Raw genomic sequence first — 23842 nt, forward strand, 5'->3', positions numbered from 1 at the left:
AATTGTACACTTCGAAAAACACATGTTAAATAATAACTAACTAGCTTATTGCTCAATTATTAATTCATATATTTACAATCATCCATAAAACCCTTATCCGCACCCAATGGTGCATAGGGCACTGCATTTTTAAACAAAGTGAAGCGTATCTCGATCATCTGTTAGCCAAGGCTATATATACAATAAATAAATATGTTACAAGAAAGTTAGATGATGAGTTTTACCTATCAGGTGTCAGTCTAGGGACAGTGAAATACTTCAGTATAAAACCTTTGAAAACAGATATTCCATGTCAACTTTCCTCGAAAAGTCAAAAACACTCGTCAATCATCTGGTTCTATTTCATACACAGAACTGTATTCTTCATCCACCCGTATGCAGACAATTTTTTAATATATGCTTTTACAAAAAAAATATCTACATTAAAAAAATATTTCTTCTTATTACCTGTGCGCTCCCTATAAAGAGCATATAGCTTGCACAAAATGTAACAAATGTAATTTATTCTGCTTTAAAATCTAAAAATCTATTACTTTTCCATTTGTTTTAAAGTTAATCATGATACAAAAAATGTACAAAACACTTGTGTGTTGTTGGGAAAATTTTTCTACTTTTAATAACTTTTAAATTATAAAATTTACATGTAATGTTTTATCATTTAATGGGGATAAAATGTATTTTTTAGTATGGAATGTAGATTTCACGTTTTCTGTCAGCTGGTAAATTCATTGATGTGGTCAACTTCCCACGTGGCTTTAGAAACGTCAAAATACTGATGATTATCGCCGGCAACTTTGAAACATCATTTTACCGCGTCACGCTGTTTTTTTTTGCACACAAGTTGAATTATTTCAATTCTAAGTACATATTACATTCTTAAATATTACGGGATATATGAATTAAAAAATTGTACCTTCATGTAATAATTGTTGAACCGTCGATCTTTGAGGATGGTCCGACTCTTGAGCCCAGCGGACTCACTGTAATGCCAAATGGTGAAGCTGATCGTCTCTCGGTGATCAAAACTATCTTCGAACAAGCGGCAACACGTTCTAGGGTAGCCCTATCAAATATATTGCCCAATAAACAACGCAGCAGTCTGTTTATTATTCTTTTTCAGTACATCGAAACATGTTTTTCACATATAATGTTTATTAGGTCTAATTAAGTTGTCTTTCAGTAATCGAACTAGAATTTATCGCAATCCAAATAACACTCGGATTGCTTTATTAAAGTTTTGCACGCACTCGATTAATTTATTGCACTTTGAAAGTTGTTTTTTTTTTAGAAACGTCAAAAACCCGCGCCGCGATTTCGAAAAAAACCGGCGTTAAATCGCAAGCGACCTTTCAGCGCGACCGCTGAAACTTGAATGAATCGGCTGTCGTATTTCGTGGGACGCGGATCGGAAAAGTCCGACGGCGTTCGGGAATAGACGGGCTGCGGACCTACGCTGTGACGCCGCTCGCCGCTCAAATGACGCGCGACGAATGAAGCAGCGGCGGCGGTTAGGCGTTTAGCATCACAGCATCGTCGCGAGACCGCCCAACTTCAGCGGCAGCTAAAACAGCGCACGCGCAGACTCCAGTAACACAATAAATACAATAACATCATTTTTTCAAATTAATTAAAAAGTTTTTTCCTGAATTGCGTCTGTGTGCGTTTGCACGGGTACCAACGCCCTCAGTTCGCGACTCATTCGGCCGAATAATAAATATAAAAATATGTACCGCTTTACTTTGCCTAATTAAAATTTTGTGTGTCTTTGGTCAGGTGCGAATTAGTCAACAAAACAGCATTTTAAAGAGTCAAGTACATATGTTATTTTCAGTGCTGTAAGAAAATATCTCGTGTCCAAGCGGAATGACGAATCCAATTCTGTGTAAGAAATAGAGTATAAAATTACGTACATTTTTTTTGGCGCCGCTGGGAATCGAACCCGGAACCTCGTGGACCTACCCTTACCTACCCACGATAAAATTTATTGCAACAGAATGAGAAACTATTTCGAGAGGGGAACATGGAAGTCTAGGCACTTAGAGGTCTTATAATTGTCATTGGTCGGTTTAAATGGCCATTTTACACACTGTTTAACATTTTGCCTATGTTTAAACATCTATATTTCCTCGTCCATCTGTTGATTTTTATAAAGTAAAGGAGCTCAACCTTTTATTGATGTGGGTGAGATTCATCTGGCTGAATTATTTCGCCTACTATACACCGCCTGAAAACACATTTTCGATTTTTATACTTCTTATGTATATATATGTCAAATATTTATAAATAGGCTCGATTTCACTCCCTAGGAAGTTATTAAGAGCAAAATTTATTGCAACAGAAAGGGAAAATATTTTTGAGAAGAAATTTTAAATTTTTGGCATTTTCAGTTTTTTCTGTATTTGACAGGATGAAGAATACAGTTTAACGTATAAAAAAGAATCAGAATTGGAGACGAGAGATATCGAATCGATGACTAATTTTTTTTTTTTTTTTTCTAAAATCTACCTTCATTGCCGCATAGTACAATGGGTGATGCGTTCACTTACTATGCTTGAGGTCCAGGTTCGATTCTTTTCAAGATCAAGATTAAAAATACATACTTTGTCTATTAACGAATAAATATTTAAAAAATTTATAGTGCTTATCACTTGTCATTGGTTCCTTTAAGTGATCTCGCCGAGTGAAATTCGCCATTTTGAATAATGTTAAACAATTTGCAGCCTTCATACAAGTTGAACGTGGAGTCTGATTCCTTTCTCCAACTTCTTAAATTTCAAAAACATGTTCTAAATTGTTAAAAATACATGAAGTTAGTTTTTATAAGTTGTCAAATGTCAATGGGGGAAGAAACGATTGCAAGAGACTGCTGCGAGATATTGCATAGATTTATATATTTTTATTTCTTTATTTTCTTTATTTTCTTTATTTTCTTTATTGAAATAAACGGCACTTAGTGCCTTTTACATATTAGTTACAAATACAATTAAATATACATACATGTAAGCATAAGTAATACAGAGCATCTAAAATAATATTATTAATTAACAAATAAAGAAAATATAAGAAATATAAACTATATAAAAGAATAAAATATTACCAGTTATAGAATTATCGATAAAAAAAAGATAATTTGGTATTAGAAATACTTTGAACCAGTTAAAAAAAATAATTAAGAAAACCATTTTGAATAACATTAAAAAAAAATAATATATAAATATATATATATATATATATATATGTATCATTATTCAAAACTCATATTTAGGTAAATAGTATATGTTTATGAATAAAAATATATATTGATGTAAAAAAAATTAAAAAGAGAAATATTTTTTACTTATTAATTAATTCAAGAAAAGAAACGAAAAAAGAAAAAAAAACACTAATAAAGAAGTTTAAAACAAGTTTTTAACAATAGTAACAAATAGTTACCTAGAACTATTACCAATGAAATAAAGAAGAAAAGCCGTTCTATATGTACTAAATTTCATGTGAAATGAGTCACCAACGTCCTGGTACTTATTGCCTAGGGAGTGAAATCTTTTGATGACTGCATTTTTACCATATGATGTCGATATTATTAAGAGTGTCGTCCAGATGCCCTTTGAAATATATGTATGTTTATGTATTAATATTTTATTTTTGTGTTTGTTATTATTAAATTATGTACGTGCTTCCATTTTCCATTATGTTGTATCTCAACTCAACACAGGGCTCTAGGCCTCATAGAGTTTGGGATACGTTATTATTGTATTTTTTGTAATATGTATGTATTTGTATGAATAAATGCGTAGATATATTTTGAACAAAGGCTCAAAATATAAAACTATTTATTTCAGAGTATTGTTTTAGACAATTGATCATTATGGACGCCTTTTTCTTAACTAAACTATGTAAAAAATAGCCATATTTAAACTTCAATTTATGACTCAATAGATAGACTCAAGAATCAATATATTTGTGGCTCGGAAGTGCCCACTAACTATTGGGAACACTACCTGTAATGAAAAAATATTATTATTGTACTAATATATCGAAAACATTGTTACTTAAAGTGAACACATGTTTATTAATAAATACATAACATAGAAAATGATAAAAATATTAAACCTCGTATAAATTTATTTATAAATACATTCGGCAAAAATGTAAAAAATTCATTCAGAAATTTGGAGCCGGATTTTCGCGTCCTTAATTATACTACTCTAAAGTTTGTCTTAAAATGGACACGAAGCCGATGGAACAAAAGGCATCATCCTTTGGTGCACATGTGCATCGTATCTACCAGAAAAGTTTATTCGTTGTTGTTTATTGTTTACTTTCTATCGTTACTTACTACTTTGCTTAATGTATTATATATATTTTCTTTAAATAATTGTTAGGTTTCTTAAATGCCATTCGTCAATACGCTTTATAGCTGCAAGACGTTCGTTAAAGTAAATGTCATAAACTATCATATTATTTAATACTTTAAATTCGTAAATAGGGTTTAAAACTTCAACGCTCTGAGCGCTATGTACACTCCTGCTTATATTTGTAGATTTTGAAAAAATACTTAGAAAAACCAAAATTAAATTTTTAAATAATTTTAATGTTTGTATTTTTATTTACATTACAAGTATTTTTGATTAGAAACTTTTACGTAAATATAAGTTATTATATCAATAAATGTATGTATATGCGCATGGGTATATGTATATGTATGTGTATATACTCGTATGTGTATATATGTGTATTTACAATACATATGTATGTATATGTATGTTATGTATGTGTATCAGTATGTGTATACTAGTAAGATTATATTTGAATTATCGGTTCTTTCTATTAAATTGTAAAAAATATTGTTAAGCATTGAAATACAATTGCCAAGCTTGGAACAGGGTTTGTACCCTTCTTAGTCGGGCAAAGTGTACAAAAAATTGAATATGTGAAAATATGTATAAATAAAAAAATGGAGGCTAGGTTTTATTTCATCTATGCGCTCTGTAGCTGCAATATACTCGTATGTTAGGATATTTATTCTACAGCGCCCTTGAGGGTATTTTCACAAAAATGACGCTGTATAAATTATCCGCATTAGTAATAATAATTCTCATTTACATTTTAAGTCAAACCTAACAACAAGCCTTGAAAGTTTTGCTTATTGGTATATGGGGTAGTTAATTCGATTCTACGACTTTTTCATTTAAGACGTGTACTGACTTTTCATTAATTATTAGGGTTGCGTTTTAGTGCAACTTGAATTGCACTGATTTACTGCAGAATTACAATTATTTTTATTTGTTGCTGGGGGATGCATTCATATAACCGGAAAGTGAAGTAACCGGTTCACTAAACATGAATGTATGTGATCTATGGATTGTTGTTCCTAATGTCTTATAAGGATTTGATAATTCACAACTCTTTTGATAAATGATTTATGTAATTTGTTTATTTGAGAATTCAATTTACAAGTCCCTTTTACGGGCTTATCGGCTTTCAAAAAAAATACACTGCAATAAAAGATAACTTATTTTACTATTTAGTAACAAAAATTTTAATAAAGTGGTCACTTTGAACATCGTGTAAAATTTAATATTCACATCAAGTTTTTTTAATAGAGGCTTGTCAGCAGGTGAGATAGAGGGGATATGGAAGGAAGTAATGAAAAATACACTACTACACCCAGACCAATTGACAAAAAATCTTAATTTGATTTTTTTCTTGAAACTGGGATTTAAACCCGCGACGCCAGTTTCACAGTTGGCCGTCTTACCAACTGCGCCACGGAGCCCGTCGTCTAAGTTGTCTGCAGTTAAAGAGCTGAAATCTTTATTAATGTTTGTGAGATTCATCTGACTAATATACTTCACTTGCCAGGCAACGCCTAAAAACATTACTATATTTTTCTACTTCTTTTTGAGCCAGTTGGTTCGATCAATTATTCGTCCAAATGTTTGCAAACAAGGACTATTCTTCATTTCCTAGGTTAAAGTTAAATAATTTGTGTTTTTATTTACTTTTTTTAACTCCGTTTTGAGTTAGTTCAAATTTTTGTTAACATTTTAGAAATTTGAATATAAAAGTTTAGGTATTTACTAGACTTATGACATGTCATTGCCATTTTACACACTTTGCAAACATTCACCTGTCTGCCTATGTTAAACCATCAGTTATTCTCCAGATGGAAGAATTGAAGAAATATGGATGTTCAAATGTAGACAGAGTTGTGAATGTTACACAGTGTGTAAAGTGGCCAGTTAAACTAGTAAATGACACGGCATAAACTCTGCAAATCCCTGTTTCCTTTTTTTTTCTCTAGAATATTCTCCATCTCTGTTGTAATATGTTACTCTTTAAACGCAACTCCTTTTGTTCATTTTGAGAGCGCAACCATTGTTTTACTTTTAACTGTTAACTAAACTTATTTTGGTGACTGTACAATCAAATACCTTATAATAATTGTAAACTATATGTAGGTACTAGGTCCAAGGGAATTTACAATACGACATTTATTTTTTACAGATTAATATTCCATAAAAAAATGTATACATTCGAAGCTAAAAAAAAAAAGAAACATTCTAAATTAATCAATAATTGAGTATTGAATTGATTGTTGATTGGTCTTATAAGATTAAATTACTCTTTGATCAATCCACAATGTTTTTATTGTTGATTCAGCTTGACAATAAATTTACAAATCTACATACATTATAGTTAAAAATAATACACTGAAAAATAATTATACAATTGATATAATCAATAACTTATGTTTTCTGATACAATAACACATATACAGCATAAATTGTAAACTTTTCATACACATAATAAATTATGTATCCCATTATATTTACTTTTGAAATAGGTAAAATAATATTCTTACGTCAAATTCAATGAAGATATTGCATTCTATATTTTTACATGTTATTATTTGTTGATAAAGATTTATTAAGATGGTTTTGTAGCCGAGCGCTAATAATGGCATAAGTATGAAAATGACGTTTTTTAATTGAGTATGCAAAACTAAATACATATTTGCTATTCGCGTAATGAAAGCCTTAAAAGTATTTTTGTGGCCTCAAAAACAAAAACGTCAAAATTTTACAGTTTTTTTATTATTATCATCAAGTTTTATGAAATTACAGCTGTTAGATGGCAAACACATGTTCTAAGTTAAATAGTGTATTTTTAAATTTATTTGTTAATTGAATTTCAGAGATCTTTATTTTTTTTACAATGTAACCACATTCTTTCTAAATATATTGTGTATATTTTTTTGTGTGTTTTGATAATTGTTTTTATAACATTAATGTTTTGAGTGTATTTAAATGTTTGTAGTCAGGCTGGATTTCCTCCCTAGGGACTTATTTAGAGTTGAATTTGTTTCAACGGAGAGGGAAAACATTATCTTCTTCGGCCTTCGTCCTCCACCGCTGGATATAGGCCTCATCCATATACTTCCATTTTTCTCGGTCGGTTGCTACCTGCAGCCAATTTCTACCCCTACAGCAGCTATGTCGTTGGACAATCTTTTTTGAGGTCTTCCGACGCCTCGAATATTCTTTCAAGGTCTCCATCTTAAAATTTTAGGCGTCCATCTTGTGGGGTTTTATCTCGTAACATGTCCTGCCCATTGCCACTTCAGTCCTGTTACGCGATCCATTATATCAGTTATTCTGGTTCTGTTCCTAAATTCTTCATTCCTTATTTTGTCTCTTAGGCTTATACCAAGCATGGATATTTCCATGGATCGCTGTGTAATTTTAAAAAATCATTTTAGAGAAGGGGAAACGAAAGGCTAGGAATTTACAGGGCGTATGACCTCCAGCCAGTCTACGAACTTTTGGACATACTCAAAACATTATTGATTAAATAAACTGGTATAAAGAGAAGCATCAAAATTGAAATGAAATATTGTTTTCATTCGTTGCCTAGTAGGTGAAATGGTTCAGCCGTATGAATCTCACCCACATGGTTAAGGTTTCAGCTCTTTTACTTCACAAAAGTCAACAGACGGAAGAGTTAAGGAAATGTGGATGTTTAAATATAGGCAGAATGGTAAATGTAAGGTGGTCCCTTAAACCAGCCAATGGTCATAACCCCTGTAAATTCCTAGACTTCCACATGCCCTTCTCAAAAATGTTTTTTGTCTGTTGTAACAAATTTACATTGTTTTTATACATTGACTCTCTTAAAACGGGGATATTTACCCTAGTTAGACAGTCAAAGTAACTGGATTAATGCATAATTTTATAAATAAATAATTATTTTGCCATAGTTATTTCTAATAACACTTAAAACTAGAGAGCGCAAGTGAGTTAAATTTAAGTTGTGCCGTTGTTTTTACGAAACCATATTAGTTTACTGCAGGCTTGTTCTGTCACAATTTCGTTTCGTAAGTTCGTTCGTTCGTCATATTATATCCATCTCATTCTAACGCGATCAAAACCATATTTCACTCTAGTTTCCTTTCATACGATATAAATGAATTTAAGAAACGAATTAATTACAGCATAAGGCCACTGATATCGTGGGTGTGTGAAACTACTCTCCTCTAAAAATGAGTTATTTTTTATTGTGCCACTATTATTCTCGGGTTGCGATTATTAGAGCTCGTACGATATATATTAAAATTTTTTTAAATTAACGTATACTCAAATGAATTATTTATCGATCTGTGTTCTATAATCTCTTAATTCCTGATTGGGAGTCAATAGCTATCGGCTAAAAGGTGTAAATGTGCTGAGCACAGCACAAAAGTAACTTGACATTGATTAATAGATCCTTAAATCTACATCTTCATCCTTATTTCTCAACCGTTTGGTTGTAAGTCCATTTTCAAAAATTAATAAATTTTTGAATTTTTTTTTTCAGTGTAAAAATCATAAATTTTAAATAGTTAATATTTATAACTAATGTTTATTATGAGTTATCTTAATTTTCTGTAGATACCGAGATGGGAATTCGTATGCTCCGTGATTTTTTTCTAGATAATTTACCAAATATTTATAAAATAAAACATTTTGAAAGTCTGAATATTTTATTTACTCGTGGACTCAATGAGAAATTGAACTTAGGACCTCATATTATTTATAATGGTGGGAAAAATACCAATTAATGGCGAAAGTTGATAAACCAAATATATACACGCCAAAATAATATGTTTTTCCCCTTAAAATTTATTTTGTAAATATATTTACAAAATACCGAATACCTTGTGGGTAATAATACCATAAATAAAATAATTAAATTTTCTAAATATATTTTTATTATACTATGTGAAGTAAAACAATTCGATTAAACGGAATGGATTTCCGTGAATATAAATATTTTTTTAAATCCTGTATGCATTAAAATAATTGTGTGATTTTTTTTGATATTTTTTAAAATTATTATTATTGATAGAGATATTAATTCAAATTAATGTTTTATTTTAAAATTCAATTGAATGAACACTAGGTCTCGAACTATTTTTATTTTGTTTATAATTTTATTATTTCCTATCTTGTTCATAATTTCGATGTGTATAATTTTATGTAAATGTGATTTTTATTGTTACAGAAAACATGTGGCGTGTTACAAAGACGATAATCTCCACCATTGCATTGGTTTATAATGGGTAAGATATGGAAATGGATAGAAAAACAAAAATACTACGACAACGGCAAAGGCTTTGGACTATAAATGGCAGTATGTAATTCCTTTTTTTATACACCAAGCGACATGTAGCAACCTTACGGAAGAGCCTAAAAATCTTTTTTTATTTTTAAAAAATTATATGAAAAAATCCCATACATACGTACTATTTTAGCGTGATTTCTGCAAAATTTAATTAAGTATTTAAAATATGAGATTATTTATTAATTTTAAAAAAATAAAAATAATAGTAATTGGCTCTGAAAACTTTTTGCTTTCCATCGTCGATATTTAGTTCCACAACAAAAACGGTAGTTTTATTTATGTTACAGAAAAAAAAAAACCAATATGTATTTATTAAATTATTTAATTACTTTATACACGTATACAGTTTACATGCATAAGAGCGTACAATATCATCTCTTAATCAAAAATAAGTCAATTGCTAACTTATTTTTTTGCAACAGAAGGGGAAAACATTTTTGAGAAGGGAATATGGAAGTCTAGGCATTTACAAGGCTTATGATCTATCATTGGCTGGTTTAAGTGGGTGTTTAAGTTTAGCCGGATGAATCTTACCCACATGATACATGTTTCAGTTTCTTTGCTTCACAAAGTCGACAGATGAAAGAGTTAAGGAATTGTAGATGTTTAAACATGGGCAGAATGGTGAATGTTACACAGTGTGTAAATTGGCCACTTAAAACAGCCAATGATAGGTTTAAAGTCCTGTAAATGCCTAGGCTTCTATATTCCCTTCTTTAAAATGTTTTCCCTCTCCGACAACAAATTTAGGTCGGAATAACTCCCCAGGTAGGAAATCCAGCCTATCTGCAAACATTTGAACAAACTAAAAACATTGTTCAATGGTTTACTAATCAATCTCGATAAAAAATACAGAGAGAGTATTTTTTTTTATATTTTCCCATTCCTATTCCTTCTTTATTAACATTTAAATCAAGAATAAAATTGAACTATCTAAATATTTGAGTTTTTTCCTTCTGCTTATTCTATCCTTCCCCCCCTTCGCATCGATTTATAGTACAGTGTAGATCTTTATTTTAATCTTGTTTCTTATATGTAAATAAAATGTATTATAATAAATATATATTTATGTATATAAAAACAAAATAAAAATTTCAGTATGGAAAAGCACTAAAATATTTACTGCATATTACTCAAAAAGACGAAAAGTGAAAAATACCGTTTTTGTTTAACACGCCTCATATGTACTGTATTTCATCAATAAAGACGCATGTTGTTTTTTTATATTGTATTGTCTTTGAACTAAGGATGCGTCATAAAATCGATTGCGTCCTACAATCGCTGTAAAATTTTGTCTTATAAAAATGTTTTTAAAAAAAAGGTCCCTAATTACCTCATTCGCCTACCATTCTAGAGGTTAAGGGTTTGATTCCTGGCAGAATGAACGTAATTTAACTATTAAACCTATTAAGCTTACCCTCTCCCTCCATCCTCTTTACTTTTTTCATTCATTCTCAAACAATAGAATATTTTCATAATTTAATAAATGCATGTTTATCCTAATCAGAGCATGTGCTAATTAAAATGCATGTCGTGTTGGTTTTATATGTGTGTGCTACAACTATGGTGAAGGTGTATAGTGGGTTTTGTATGTTGGTTTAATTGGTGTCCTGAATAAGAGACGGGTACGTCTCGAAACCGGTAGACATAGAAATGACGGTAAGTGGTTATTTACAAATATTTAAAAACATTTAGTAAGTTCTTGATTTTACAGATTCTCCAAACAAAAAAATTAATATTTCATTGTTATATTTCATATTTCATGTAACAGATGATTAAGAAATGCTGCATTCAATATTTTAATGCAGTGCCCTTTGCACTACCGGAAGCAGATAGATTAATGATGATACTTTTGACAAATGAAGTAAACAGTTTTATCTGTGATTGAGTAATAAAGTGTAAATACATAAAAACTTCGGAACAGAGCAATAACTGGCATTGCGGGTAGACCATCGCAATCCTGACGCGGGATCGCCAATCGTATCAGAGTAGTGTAACTTGTGAAATGGTCCTGTTACGTGGTTCGAACCCCAATCCCTTGACAATCAGACCCATTCAGCGGACCACAATAGCCCATTGTGCGGTAAGCGATGCTTCCAGAGTCAGGGGCGCAAAAACACACAATTAGTCTTCCGAGCGCGGGGCCGCGGGAGCACCCCGGCGCAGCCCTGATACACTTCTGACGACTTCTTTGTACGGCCACAATGGACATATTAATTGAATTAAAACTGATTGTAGCGTTTAATATTTAATTCATGACTAGTGAGTTATGTAGCGGGCATAATAACCCAGATTGGTATTGCGAAAGGATTGAACCAAATTGCGTTTATTCAATTTGCCTCTATCAAAAATTGATTAGCCTCATTCTTGTACCAAAATAAAATGTAACATTAAATAAGGAAGTTCAGTGGATTTTTTAATTATTTTTTATTTGCTAATAGACTATTAAACTCAACCATAAAATGTTTTTATTTTTTTAATGCATCGCGTTTTTTTGAAGCTTTGTATTTTTTAAATTACTTCGCGTGTGACGTCACAAGTTCTCTTCCCCTTCTTCTCGATGAGTTCTGCTAATTCATCAGTGGACTTATCGTAAACCGGAAACCTATAACAGCTCTCAAATCATTGGTTTATTTGAAAGAATTAGTGACGTCATGCAAAGTAGTTCGTTGGGATTAAATCATTTTCATTATTTTTTCATACATTTTCAAGACATATACATATATATAATATCAGACTTTTAAAAAAACGTGTATATATCATTAAGATTGTCATGGTAGTTTTTAGAAGACAATCTCATCATATTTTGAGTTTTCTGCAAAATTCATACATTTTATCATAAAATACTGTTGCGACTGTATGATGCCGCGCTGCTCTCGCTGTGACACGCAGAACAGCACCGATTTAAAGTCTCAATTGCGTTAGCAGGAGGTTAAGCGGAGAGTTAGGAGGGAGAATGCATGTAAAATGTAAAGCAGGAAATCCGGATTTTTGTGGTTATAGCTGGAAATATGCCCCAAATAGCAAAAAAAAAATACACGTGCGAACTCACCAACACATCAAATATTAAAGGTAAAAATGTAAAGCGATTAATTGTAGAGTTTACTGTTTGCATGGGGGGAAAGCAAAGACAAATGTGAATTTTCACCGAAAGAATTCGGTTAGAAAATGTTTTAATAATTTGGATACATTCTTAACATTATGAGGTAGAATTATGCAGAAAATAAAATCGATTGCAAAGATTTACAAAAACGTTATTGAAAAAAGATGCTACCTGGGAACTCTAGAAATCCCCCTTAGGCCCGGAAGGGTTCATTTGACCAACGAGTGCTTTCGCCTATGTAGCGAATTTCAGGAAGATAAATTGTTTACAATTTTCAACAATGTTTTTTTAGAGATAAAAAGATCATGTTAGTATTTTAATTAGGGACAGATAACATTAATGTGCTCATTATTAACAATGTATTATGTGAACGTGTGTTTTTTAAGAAAACTATTTTTTTTATAAAAATATTTTTTTAAAACTGCACTGATTTTTTCATTCTTACGCACATTTTTTTTTCATACATGAATTTACACGCTTCAAAAACAAACGCAATCTGTCATCATTATGAAATAATTAAATTAACATCATATTTTTTATTTTAAAAATATTTAACCCTTGTAAAACCTTAACCATTTCCTGGATAAGGTATTGAAAAAACATTTTATACGTATTAAAGGAATTATTCGAAAACTTTCGGTGTATTGCAAAAAAAATATTTTTTACTTTAAAAATTATTTAACGACCTTTTTTAATAAACATTTGCCTCAAATTCATAATTAATCGACAAAATCAATGGATAACGTGTTTGTTTATTATAATACATATGTTATATTTATTTAATCAAATTTGATTCATTTTAATGAAACGCATTTTGAGTATGAACAAATGTTTCTAGACAGGGCTGCATTTCGCTCCCGCTCGCACAAAAAAATATTGCAAAAGAGATGAAAAACATAGGCAGAATTGTAAATGTTACGCAATGTGTAAAGTGGCCATTAAAACCAACTAATAATACGTCGTCATCCCTGTAAATGCCTATACTATGCCATATTTCCTTCATTAAAAATTTCTCCATCACTTTTGCAATAAATTTCAAACTTATTGAAATAATTTTAAAACTAGCTTTAAATGTCAATTAGAAACACTTCGAAATTGTTTTTCATTTTTTTGGAATACAAGCTGGCAACCCTTTTCCCCCCAAGATCAGCTTTTGCCTAGTTTGAAGAGGTCGCAGTCACGAGCAATGCAAAATGTATGATCCTAGGGGGTCCTTGCTGGGGGCGACTGATTTCTTAGAATGTTCAGGATGACTGTTTTTTATCCCTTACTTTTTACTTTCGCCTTGCATGGGTCCGCGACCCACATATTAAAACACTGATCTAAATCGATCTATTAGTAGACATGTACTTAAATTCATATCGTCTAAATCAACCAATTAGTAAAAATGTGCCTAAATTCGTGTTGTCTAAATCAGTGTTTTTCAACCTTTTAGAATACGCGACCGCCCTACAAGTAGTAAAATAGCTGGTGACCACTTCTCTCCCCCACCCAGGACCAACTGTAACTTTGCTTGAGGAGGTTGCAGTCACGAGCAATTCCAGGTGTTAAATAAAATTTAGATCCTATGGGGAGGGGTGAACTTTTTCGCCTTTCTTGTGCCGCGACCTCCTTAGCTAGGCTTCGCGACTCCTTAGAGGGTGACGACCCACAACATGTTAAAAAACTCTGCACAACACGAATTCGTTTCAAAACAAACAAATCAGCCAGAAACCAGAACAAACCAGTCAAACTAAAAAACTAACTTTTCTGTGTAGTGCAGGCTACTAATATACGCAGAAAAAACAGATTACTCAAGATTACCTGTAATTAAAAAAAATTTCGGAACTTCTCAATTACTTTCAATGCGTGAGTAATTAAATCCTTAATTCAGGTGTATTTGAATATACACCCGGACTGAAAGGATTAAGTTTGCTTTGATTTGGTTGTGTGAATTCGGTAATAAAAACATGTTGTTTTTTTCAAATAAAATACAATCTTACTCAATTAAGATAAGTCTATTAGCAAAAGTATTATTTTTAATTAAGTTGGAGATTATTTTAAATACCTGAATTGCTTTTTGCTGATATATTTTATGCTTAATTGTATTGTTATTTACTAAGGCCATTTTTTACACCACAGTAAAAATATAACATAGGGTGGATTCATTTGTATCGTATTACGCTTTTTCTGTAAAAATAGTTTTTTTTATTTAATGGCATGGAAACGTGATAACCAAATACAAAATGCGGCCGACTAATCTTCACTCAATTTCTTTTTGTATTTTTTTTCCTGCTCATAGAAACTAAATAAATAAAACAAAAAAAGTCAATAATACGAGAGTAGTCTGAAAAGTAATGCACACATGCTTGTAGAACAAATACAAATAGATCAGGTAAAATGCACATTAAAGTTAATATTTACAAAGAAAACATTAATTACATTTTTAGAATCATTCCTTCATTATTTTTTATATCACTTAAATATTTACGAAACGATGTGAATTATGCTTTATGTAATTATTAAAATACGTATGTTTACTCTTAACACTATTCACTATGAATTCACTAGTAACGTTTTTATGAATTGCAGCTTTATAAAGAACTGACGGTCCGGCTAGGAGTAGCAGCCGCCACATTCAACAGTATGAAGGCTGTCTGGAGATCAGATATGTACCAAGTGAAAACCAAATCCCGCCTATATAACTCCTGATAACACCTATTCTCCTGTACCGATGCGAATCGTGACACCTCACTAGGCTCAAAACAGCAAAATAATGAGTTTTGAGACCAGTTTGAAAGAAATTTACTTTGAATAAAGGAACGGACGCAGCAAAGTCCGGTGACAACTGTCATCAAGCGGAGGTGATACGGTTGGCTGGGTCAAATACTGCAGATGCCTCCTGAGAGCCTTAACCACGCTTGTCTACTTTACCTAGCATCGGGTTCTCAACGTCCTGGACGTCCACTGCTGACTGTTCGTCGGCAGTTTATATCAGAACTTCGGGACTAGAACCTGACTTGGGAAGACGCACAGGAGCTGGCAGCCAATAGGGATGCAAGGATGATTTTTGTGGATACCATATACTCCAACTAGGGAGCGATCATGGAATGATGATGATGATGAACGTTTTATCATAAATCAAACATTACTTTTTATGTTTAAATTGGTACCTATAATTGAACTATCATCGTCTGCATATAAACATTTTATAATTCATTTGGCTTATTTTATTTTTGTGTGGTGAATCTTTGTTTTTCAAAACTCACTAAAGGATTTATACTGATACGCGGATATTATGGATTAAAATGTCAATTTGCAACAATATTTATTTTACAAGAAATTCACTATCAAACCACAGAACCAAGTATTATTCTAATCTAACTTTTGAAATTATGTATTCGTTACCTCTTTCTCACATATAACCGGTGCGTGTAATGCTACCGAACTCACACAAGAGGTAGTATCATACATGATAAATATAGCGCAGGAAATTGGTAAAATAAACCAAAGTAGGGAACAAAATGCCGAACACTCCTCTAGTGGAACGGAAGGCCTGTTGACTACTGCCAACAGGCCGGCTTCTCCTAAAGAGTTTTAAGTGGTTTCCTCTCCACGTAAGCAAATGCTGAGAAGTTCCTGATTAGCCCACATTAATATATCCCTCTTGATCCCAATAGTTTAGATAAATTTTAAGATATTTAATTGCAGAAAAATCCACTTTTTGAAATATAAACCTTGTATATTATAAGCAAGGTAAATAATAAAGCAAATCCCATATTTAAAAAAAAAAAAAAAAAAAAATGCTACCTCTTTTGCACGGCCTTAAGTCAAACGGTTTTATTTCAAATAATAATAGCCCTTATGAAAATGTGTTGAATGACTAAATTGCATTAAGGAAAGCTGCAAGATTTAACAGTAATTGTAAGTGTACCTTTTCTAACGTAAATCTTAAATTTAGGGTTTGAAGACGTCATAAAATTACTTGTTTATCTTTAGCAGCATAAGCTTCTGTAAACCAGTAGTAAATTAAAAAATAATCTAGGCGCACAGTCTCGTTGTATGGAATGAAGTTTAAAACTACATAAATATGAGTATCATGTAAATTGACTTACCCAAGTATTTAAGTAGATGTATTTTTTTAAATAATAGTGTAACACAAAACATTACTTTCGATGTCAAAAAATATGGTAAGCTGCGAATAATCGGTTATTAGGAGAATTCGCCCTACTTATATGTGCCATCACCTGATATGGATTCGGATTGGGACGATACATGTGAAATTGGCCTAAGGCTGGATTCTGTTAAAACGCTAGAAAAGTATGAAAAGTTATGCGATTTCGACATTTTAATATGACTTTTTTTAAATATATTAATATCACACCATTGTCGCACCATTTAAAAAAAAGTTAAAATGTATTCTTGAACTCTTGCAAAATTTACTTTTGCATATCAGTCATATACCTAGCCTTTTAATATTCAATATCCATAATATTACGAAGAGTGTATGTCTTATAGATAATACATCTCCAATGTTTTTGCAATGTATAAAATATGAATTTGGTCATGAGGGGTAACAATACCCGACATAAGGCCTCCTAATAATTTATCAAACTCACAGTGAAAGGGGCAATGAAACCAATAGAGAAAATTTCAATTATACTAATGGTTAATACAATTGTCGTTAAATAAATAAAGTTACTAAACTTTTGTCAAAAAAAGTTATTTTTGTATGAGCGAAAGAGAAGTGCTTTTACTGTGTGGAAGATGGTAATCTTCCAATATTTTATTAAGTAAAGCTGTATTTGTAAACATTTGCAACTATTATCAAAATACTAATAGGACATATTTTTTGATAATTATATGTATTTAAATTAGCTACTGAATTTAAAAATTACGAAATATAGTTTTATATGCTAGAAATAGAAAAACGGCTGTTACAAAAATATATTATAAATATGATCAAATAAATGTTTTTCAAACCACAATTTCTCAAGTAAGCCGCTAAAACGGGCATTTTTCTGTCAATTTATTCCGTTAGTCTACAAATTAAAAAAATGTTTTTAAAAAAATACAATTAAAATAAATAATGAATTTTGAATAATATTAGCTTAAAATATTGTACGTTAATCATGTGCTTAAATATATTGCATAGCATTATTTTATTTGTTTTATGTTTTTTTGTTCAGTTTCTGGTACACATTTTTCTTCGTTCAACTATTGTAATTTGCTTAGGCCGTATGCATAATAAATAAATTGATATTAGATACGCTGTAAGTGAGCCAAAGCAAGGCCCTATACAGTTTGGAACAGACGAATTTCTACGATTTGTTAATCACTTAAAAAAATATAAACATACAACCCCTTACTTATACCTACAAATTATTTTATCGATTTTGTTGATTCGACCACATAGAAAATGTTTATTGTCATAATTTCAAATAACGTAACCAAACAAATCGAATCCTAATAAATATAATATTCAATTCGAATAACTTATCTCATTTTAATCATAAATCCAGTTTATCGGTGGCCATTTCCATCTTGTTTACGACATTTCTTCGGAGAAAAACTCCAAGTTTATTTTGGTGAAAAATCTAAACGAGCGATCGTCCAATAATAATACAAACAAGCAAACACTTGGCGGGAAATCTTTCGGAAAAACCAAAATGGCTTCGATCCCGCGCATTTTATATCGGTGATGTAAACGATCTCATTGCATTTAGTGGTCCTAGATATTTGCTCACAGATAAAGGACCAATCTCATTCTGAAACGAATCAAAGAAATGTATTATTATCAGTTTGTTTACATTTTTCTATTTAAAAAAATAAATCAAAGTGATGTCAAGATTTTACACTCTCTGTTTATTTATAAACATCCATAAAGCTTTTACACATTAAATATGTTTCTTTTTTGGGTGATACCGTGTGTGTTGGATTTGTTCCAGCGTTTCGGCTACCATTGCAAGAGCCATCTTCAGGGTAAACTTAGTGTTTTGTAGAAAAAAGTATGTGTTACGGTACTAGTCATTTGTACCGTGTCGCAGTCGGCACATTTTTATTTATTTGTGTAGTATGTAGTGCTGGGAACCATGTTGCGTTTAATTTACGAGTAAGCCCGTCATCTTTGTTTATGTTATTTGTGTGTCTGTGTATTTCAATTGCCTCTTTTATTATTCGTGCACTGTAGTTACTGGGTTTAGGCAAAATTATGGTTCAAAGGCAAAAAAATGTCCGGTGTCTATAAAGTGTTCCGCTATTGCAGATTTGACAGAATGCCCAAGTTTACACCCTCTTTTGTGTTGGTCAATCCTTTCCTTTGATACAATATTGTTTTGTACTAGGACTCGAACATTGTCCACGTGTAAACTGCAATTTGTAGGACAAAAGAGTCCCGATACATAGCTACCGAGATAGATGGGCGGGTTATCTACGCATCCTCGTGTGTACGCGTACTGACAGCATCTTGTGACTATAACGATTTGCTTGACGTAAACGTGTCGCTCCTAAAAAATTCTGCCTAAAATTGCGGCAGAAAAAAACGTTTTCATTATTTAGTTCCTTCCTTAATTATTCCAGTACAAAATTAATGATATTTTTCGTGAATTCGCTAGTAACATACAACGTCGTGTATTCATTTTTGCAGCTTTTACGTATGAACTGCGGAAAAAAATTCGTATCGTTTTAGTTTAATGTAAGTTATTTTCGAATTGATTGTTGTAAGTAATTTTCTAATTATAAGTAAACCACTATCAATAATATGTACAAAATTATTTACAAAAATTAAAAACACAAGAGTAAAAATTAAATACCCACTTTAAATCGCCCATTTTGTCCAGTTTGATGAAAACATAACAATGATTTAACTTTAAAAAATTATATCTTAACTTTTTGTTGCGTGACTGGCTCATATCTAATATGCGACTTAATATAATTTGAGATTGTAGTCCTAAATGTAAATATTGTGAGTTTTTTTTAACTCGTCAATTTTCCCCAACATTTACTTCTCTTTTTTGGGCTTTATAATAACATACACCAAAACATTCTTCTTAAAAAAATATATATTAAAATTCGATAAAAAAATTTAAGAACTTAAATTTTTCAATTTTTTTAAAATCGATTATTGAAGGCACTATTTATTGATTAAGGAATTTTAGAAGAATACTAGAAAATATGCGTAATTTTAAATTTTTGTATTTCTAACAAAAACAAAAAAATATGATTATGCTGCCACGGTTCTAATATTCTATTTATTTTCTTTAAATTTCTTAAACAAATTTTACTCTAATACAAAGTCTTTATATAAGAATCAATATACGAGTACCAAAGTTTGGTCAAAATTATAGAGGCGTAACTATCGGTCAGCGCTTTTGCCTATCATACAAGAGGTCTCAAGTTCGATTCCTGACATGGTTGATATGAAATATTTACTTAAAAGGGTGCTTTCACACCAGAATATTACATAGTCCCTGGACTGGTACCTGAAGCGTAAGACTGATCACCTTACCTTCATGTAACAAAATCGATTAAGACACGCTGCGATTGGTGTACTAATCCAGCACCCTATGCACCATTAGGTGCGGAAAGCGAATGATGGTGAATCTGCCGGTCGAAAGGTAATTATATTTTAGTTATATAAAACTTTTAAGTATATTTTTTTATAAAAATACCTGAAAAAAATAATTGTCTTTATCTATTGCATGTTTACGTGATTTTTTTGATTGCCTGATTTAAAAAAAAACAGCATATTTTAACGGCCAAATAGTGTGATTTCCATACATTTAATCAGATTATAGCCTCAAACATTATTATCACTTAATAAATGTTATTATTCAATCTAATATATTGAGTTTTTCTACTGACATTTCTCGGTGAAACTGCATTTTAATTATGATAATAAAAATACGTATATAGTTTTATTCCACTTTTATTTATAAATTTTTACCAGTGATCGGGTTTCGTCGTGACTGACATCGTCAGACTGATGTCGGTCATGACGAAACCCGGTCACTGGTAAAAAAATTATAAATAAAAGTGGAATAAAACTAATACGTATTTTTATTATTATAATTATTCAATCGAAATTCGTCTTAAATTTTCAACCATATCTACAAGTTACAATCTCACTGTTTGTTGTTCCATTTTTTACGATCTCCTTATCCAAAGGGTTAGCGAATAAGGGTGTTGAAAAATACTGGAATTTAAAAGAAATTCCGAAAAATACTGGGAAGATTCAGGAAGGCTCTGGGTTGCAATCGCCTTCGTCCCTGGCTCGACGCTAAGTCCGGCTCTGTGCTCCCCTCCTCAGCCAATAGAGAGATGGTATCTGCGGAAGCCGGGCTGTTATTGGCCGCACATTCTATTTGGATTTGGCGGGAACGAAATGGGACTAAATGGCAAATCGATTTTAATTGGCTTCGTTGTTCTTTTTGACACATCGCATTTTTACGCTTTTTGCAACTCTATCCTCTATATTCCCTAATTTGCAGTTTTTGGCGTTTGGATTTGGATTTGAAAAATAGCAACAACTTATTTGTTTTTTATATTCTGTCTCTTAACCCAACTTTAGTGCATAGAATACTTGAATAGCAATTATTGAACTACACGTTAACTACTGTAGTAGCATTTTATTTTTATCAAACAAAGAAAACATAGATAAACTAACTGTATTACAAAATAAAGCCTTTAGAATCATTTTGAAAAAAAACAGATATACGAGGGTAAAGTCGATGGTAAATGAAATGAAATTATTAACATATAAACAAAGAATATTTTACAATACAATGATATTTGTTCATAAAATTATAAACTCTAATAAAAAAACAGAATTTTGGAAAAAAATTGATCGGAACCAGCATGAACACAATCACAATACTAGAGAAAAGAACAAAATTAGACTTCCATTTAGGAAAAAGGCAAAGTCACAAAATTCAATTTTATTTAAAGCAATTAAAAAGTATTACGAAATGAAAAAAAATATTTATGAAGAAAAAAACATATCAAAATTTAAAATAATGGTCAAGACATATGTGATAAACAATTTATAAATTAAATATATTTGTAATGTTATTATTAGAACACACATAACAATATGTATGATATGTGTGCCCTATTTTAAGATTTAAATAAAATAAAAAAAAATACTGCATTTTAAACCAATTGCCCATATGTAGATTATTTTTTACTCTAAAACAAATGATCACCTTTACACTTCGAGTAGCACGCCATTCAAGATAAAGTATTTCATGAGGCATTGGGTTTTATATACACCCAGTGCATGCATCTAATAACTTAAAATTTCATAAATATTTCGCATTGATATTAGATATGAGAACTGCATTAAAAAGCGATATGTTATTTGCAGAAATAATTCGTATTTTTCTACTGCTGTTTTAGTCTGGTTTACGGTATTTGCTACTTATAAATCTTATGTAGGTATACTCCCTATAAATCATAATATGTAGGAATACATTAATATGTGAATGGTTATTTCTCTTACAAATTTGCCATAAAATTAGTACTGAACTTCCTCTTATAAGTCCACAATAGTACCATGAAACCACCTTTGGTAAATAATTTGTATACCAATTTTATGTACTATTTTTATTTTCACATTATATGGTACAAGTATAGAAGTCACCCGGAAATCAATTCTTAGTGTCAGCGTACCTACTATCGAATAACATACATACAGAAACGAAATAAACAATTAATTATCAAAATATTCATATGACTGTTAACAAACTGCTGATACGAGTGGATGTAAAATCGCTTAGAAACACGGAATTAGTACATGACCTCAAAGTAAAATGAACACTGGACAATACATAAGTAATAGCATTCTCAATTACAGTATGCAGTCCATACAGTAAGTTCCATAATGTAGTCCAGTTCAATGCACAATGACTCAAGTAAAAACGTCTATGCAGTTACTCACTGTTACTCTCAACATATTACAACAGAGATGAAAAACATTTTAAAGAAGGTAATATAGAAGTCTAGGCATATACAAGGGGTTATTACGTGTCATTGGCTGGTTTAAAATGTTATTCATCTCTGTTGCAATATGTTAATATTAACAGCTCTGCAGGGAGTTGAATCCAGTCCTTGTCTACAAAAATTTGGACAAACTCAAAATAATGTTGACTGTTACTCTATTTTCTATTCACCATCGTTCTCTTCAGTTACCCTCCAATTGGGTAAGAGCTCCCATGAATCTACCATTCATCCAAATGCATACAATGAACATTAGAATATGCAATTTATACATTTTTTAAAGTCGTTTATATACTTACTCTTTCTTTTTCATTTTATTTTCCATTAATTTATGATTATTTTTCTCAATTTTTTTAATTTGTAACTCTTCTAAATCTCAATTTAAACCTAGTTTTCTGAATTTAGATTGCCAGCCGTCTAGATTGCTTACTTGCATTACATATGTATAGAATCAAATTATTTAAATATTATTATCCATACGATGTATTAGTAGCTTCAAAACGGGTATTTTTGTACGCAACTTAACATTGTTAAATTTTGTAAGTTAACAATTTCCTTACTAAGTACATTTTAAAGTTTATTTTTTGTTAAATGATAATAATAATATTATTAACATCTATTAGATCTTAATTAATCATAATTTGTTATTTTTTTTATTTTTATTAATAAATTTCATAAAAGGTACATGTTTTTTTTAAAATTCTATACATATCTACTTTTACACATCTAGTAAATGTAATAACTGTAACTCTCCAAAAAAAGAGACTAACTTTTGTGCTTGGAGAGTGACTTACACTGTTGTTGTCGTTTATTTATAAGAGTTTATATAATTTTAAATACGTGTCTATGAGAAAAAAATAAAAACATAGGATATATAAAGAAAAAACAATTATACATTCATACTAATTAAAATTTAATGTAGTTTTTACACGTGTTCAAAAATTTCTTTAGATTTACTTAAAATTTATTTATTGATATATTATTTTTAATACAATGCGATTTCTATGAACATACGATAAAAGAAAACGAAAGCATATAGGGTTAAATGGTAGACTTATACCACTGGCAATCTCACACAGTCTAAGTAAAAAGAAAAAGAAA

The 23842-nt window shown here is 30.9% G+C and overlaps 1 protein-coding gene across 2 annotated transcripts in view; it reads right to left on the reverse strand.

Annotated features, from left to right (window-relative positions):
- Nucleotides 1–1495, reverse strand: part of LOC148273060 (LIM domain only protein 3-like) — a 133076-nt gene extending 131581 nt beyond the window's left edge. The window contains exon 1 of one of the 2 annotated variants that reach the window (XM_088239204.1): nucleotides 914–1495. In XM_088239204.1, coding sequence (XP_088095330.1) covers nucleotides 914–919 — 6 coding nt within the window. In that variant the 5' untranslated portion in view covers nucleotides 920–1495. The remainder of the gene's footprint in view (nucleotides 1–913) is intronic. The other variant, XM_088239205.1, reaches the window with a different exon arrangement.
- Between the last annotated feature and the right edge of the window lie 22347 nt (nucleotides 1496–23842).

The sequence above is a fragment of the Micrasema longulum genome, unplaced genomic scaffold (genome assembly GCF_059751315.1).
Source record: "Micrasema longulum isolate JH-2025_06_02 unplaced genomic scaffold, ASM5975131v1 h1tg002093l, whole genome shotgun sequence".
In the NCBI taxonomy this organism is placed as follows: domain Eukaryota; kingdom Metazoa; phylum Arthropoda; class Insecta; order Trichoptera; family Brachycentridae; genus Micrasema; species Micrasema longulum.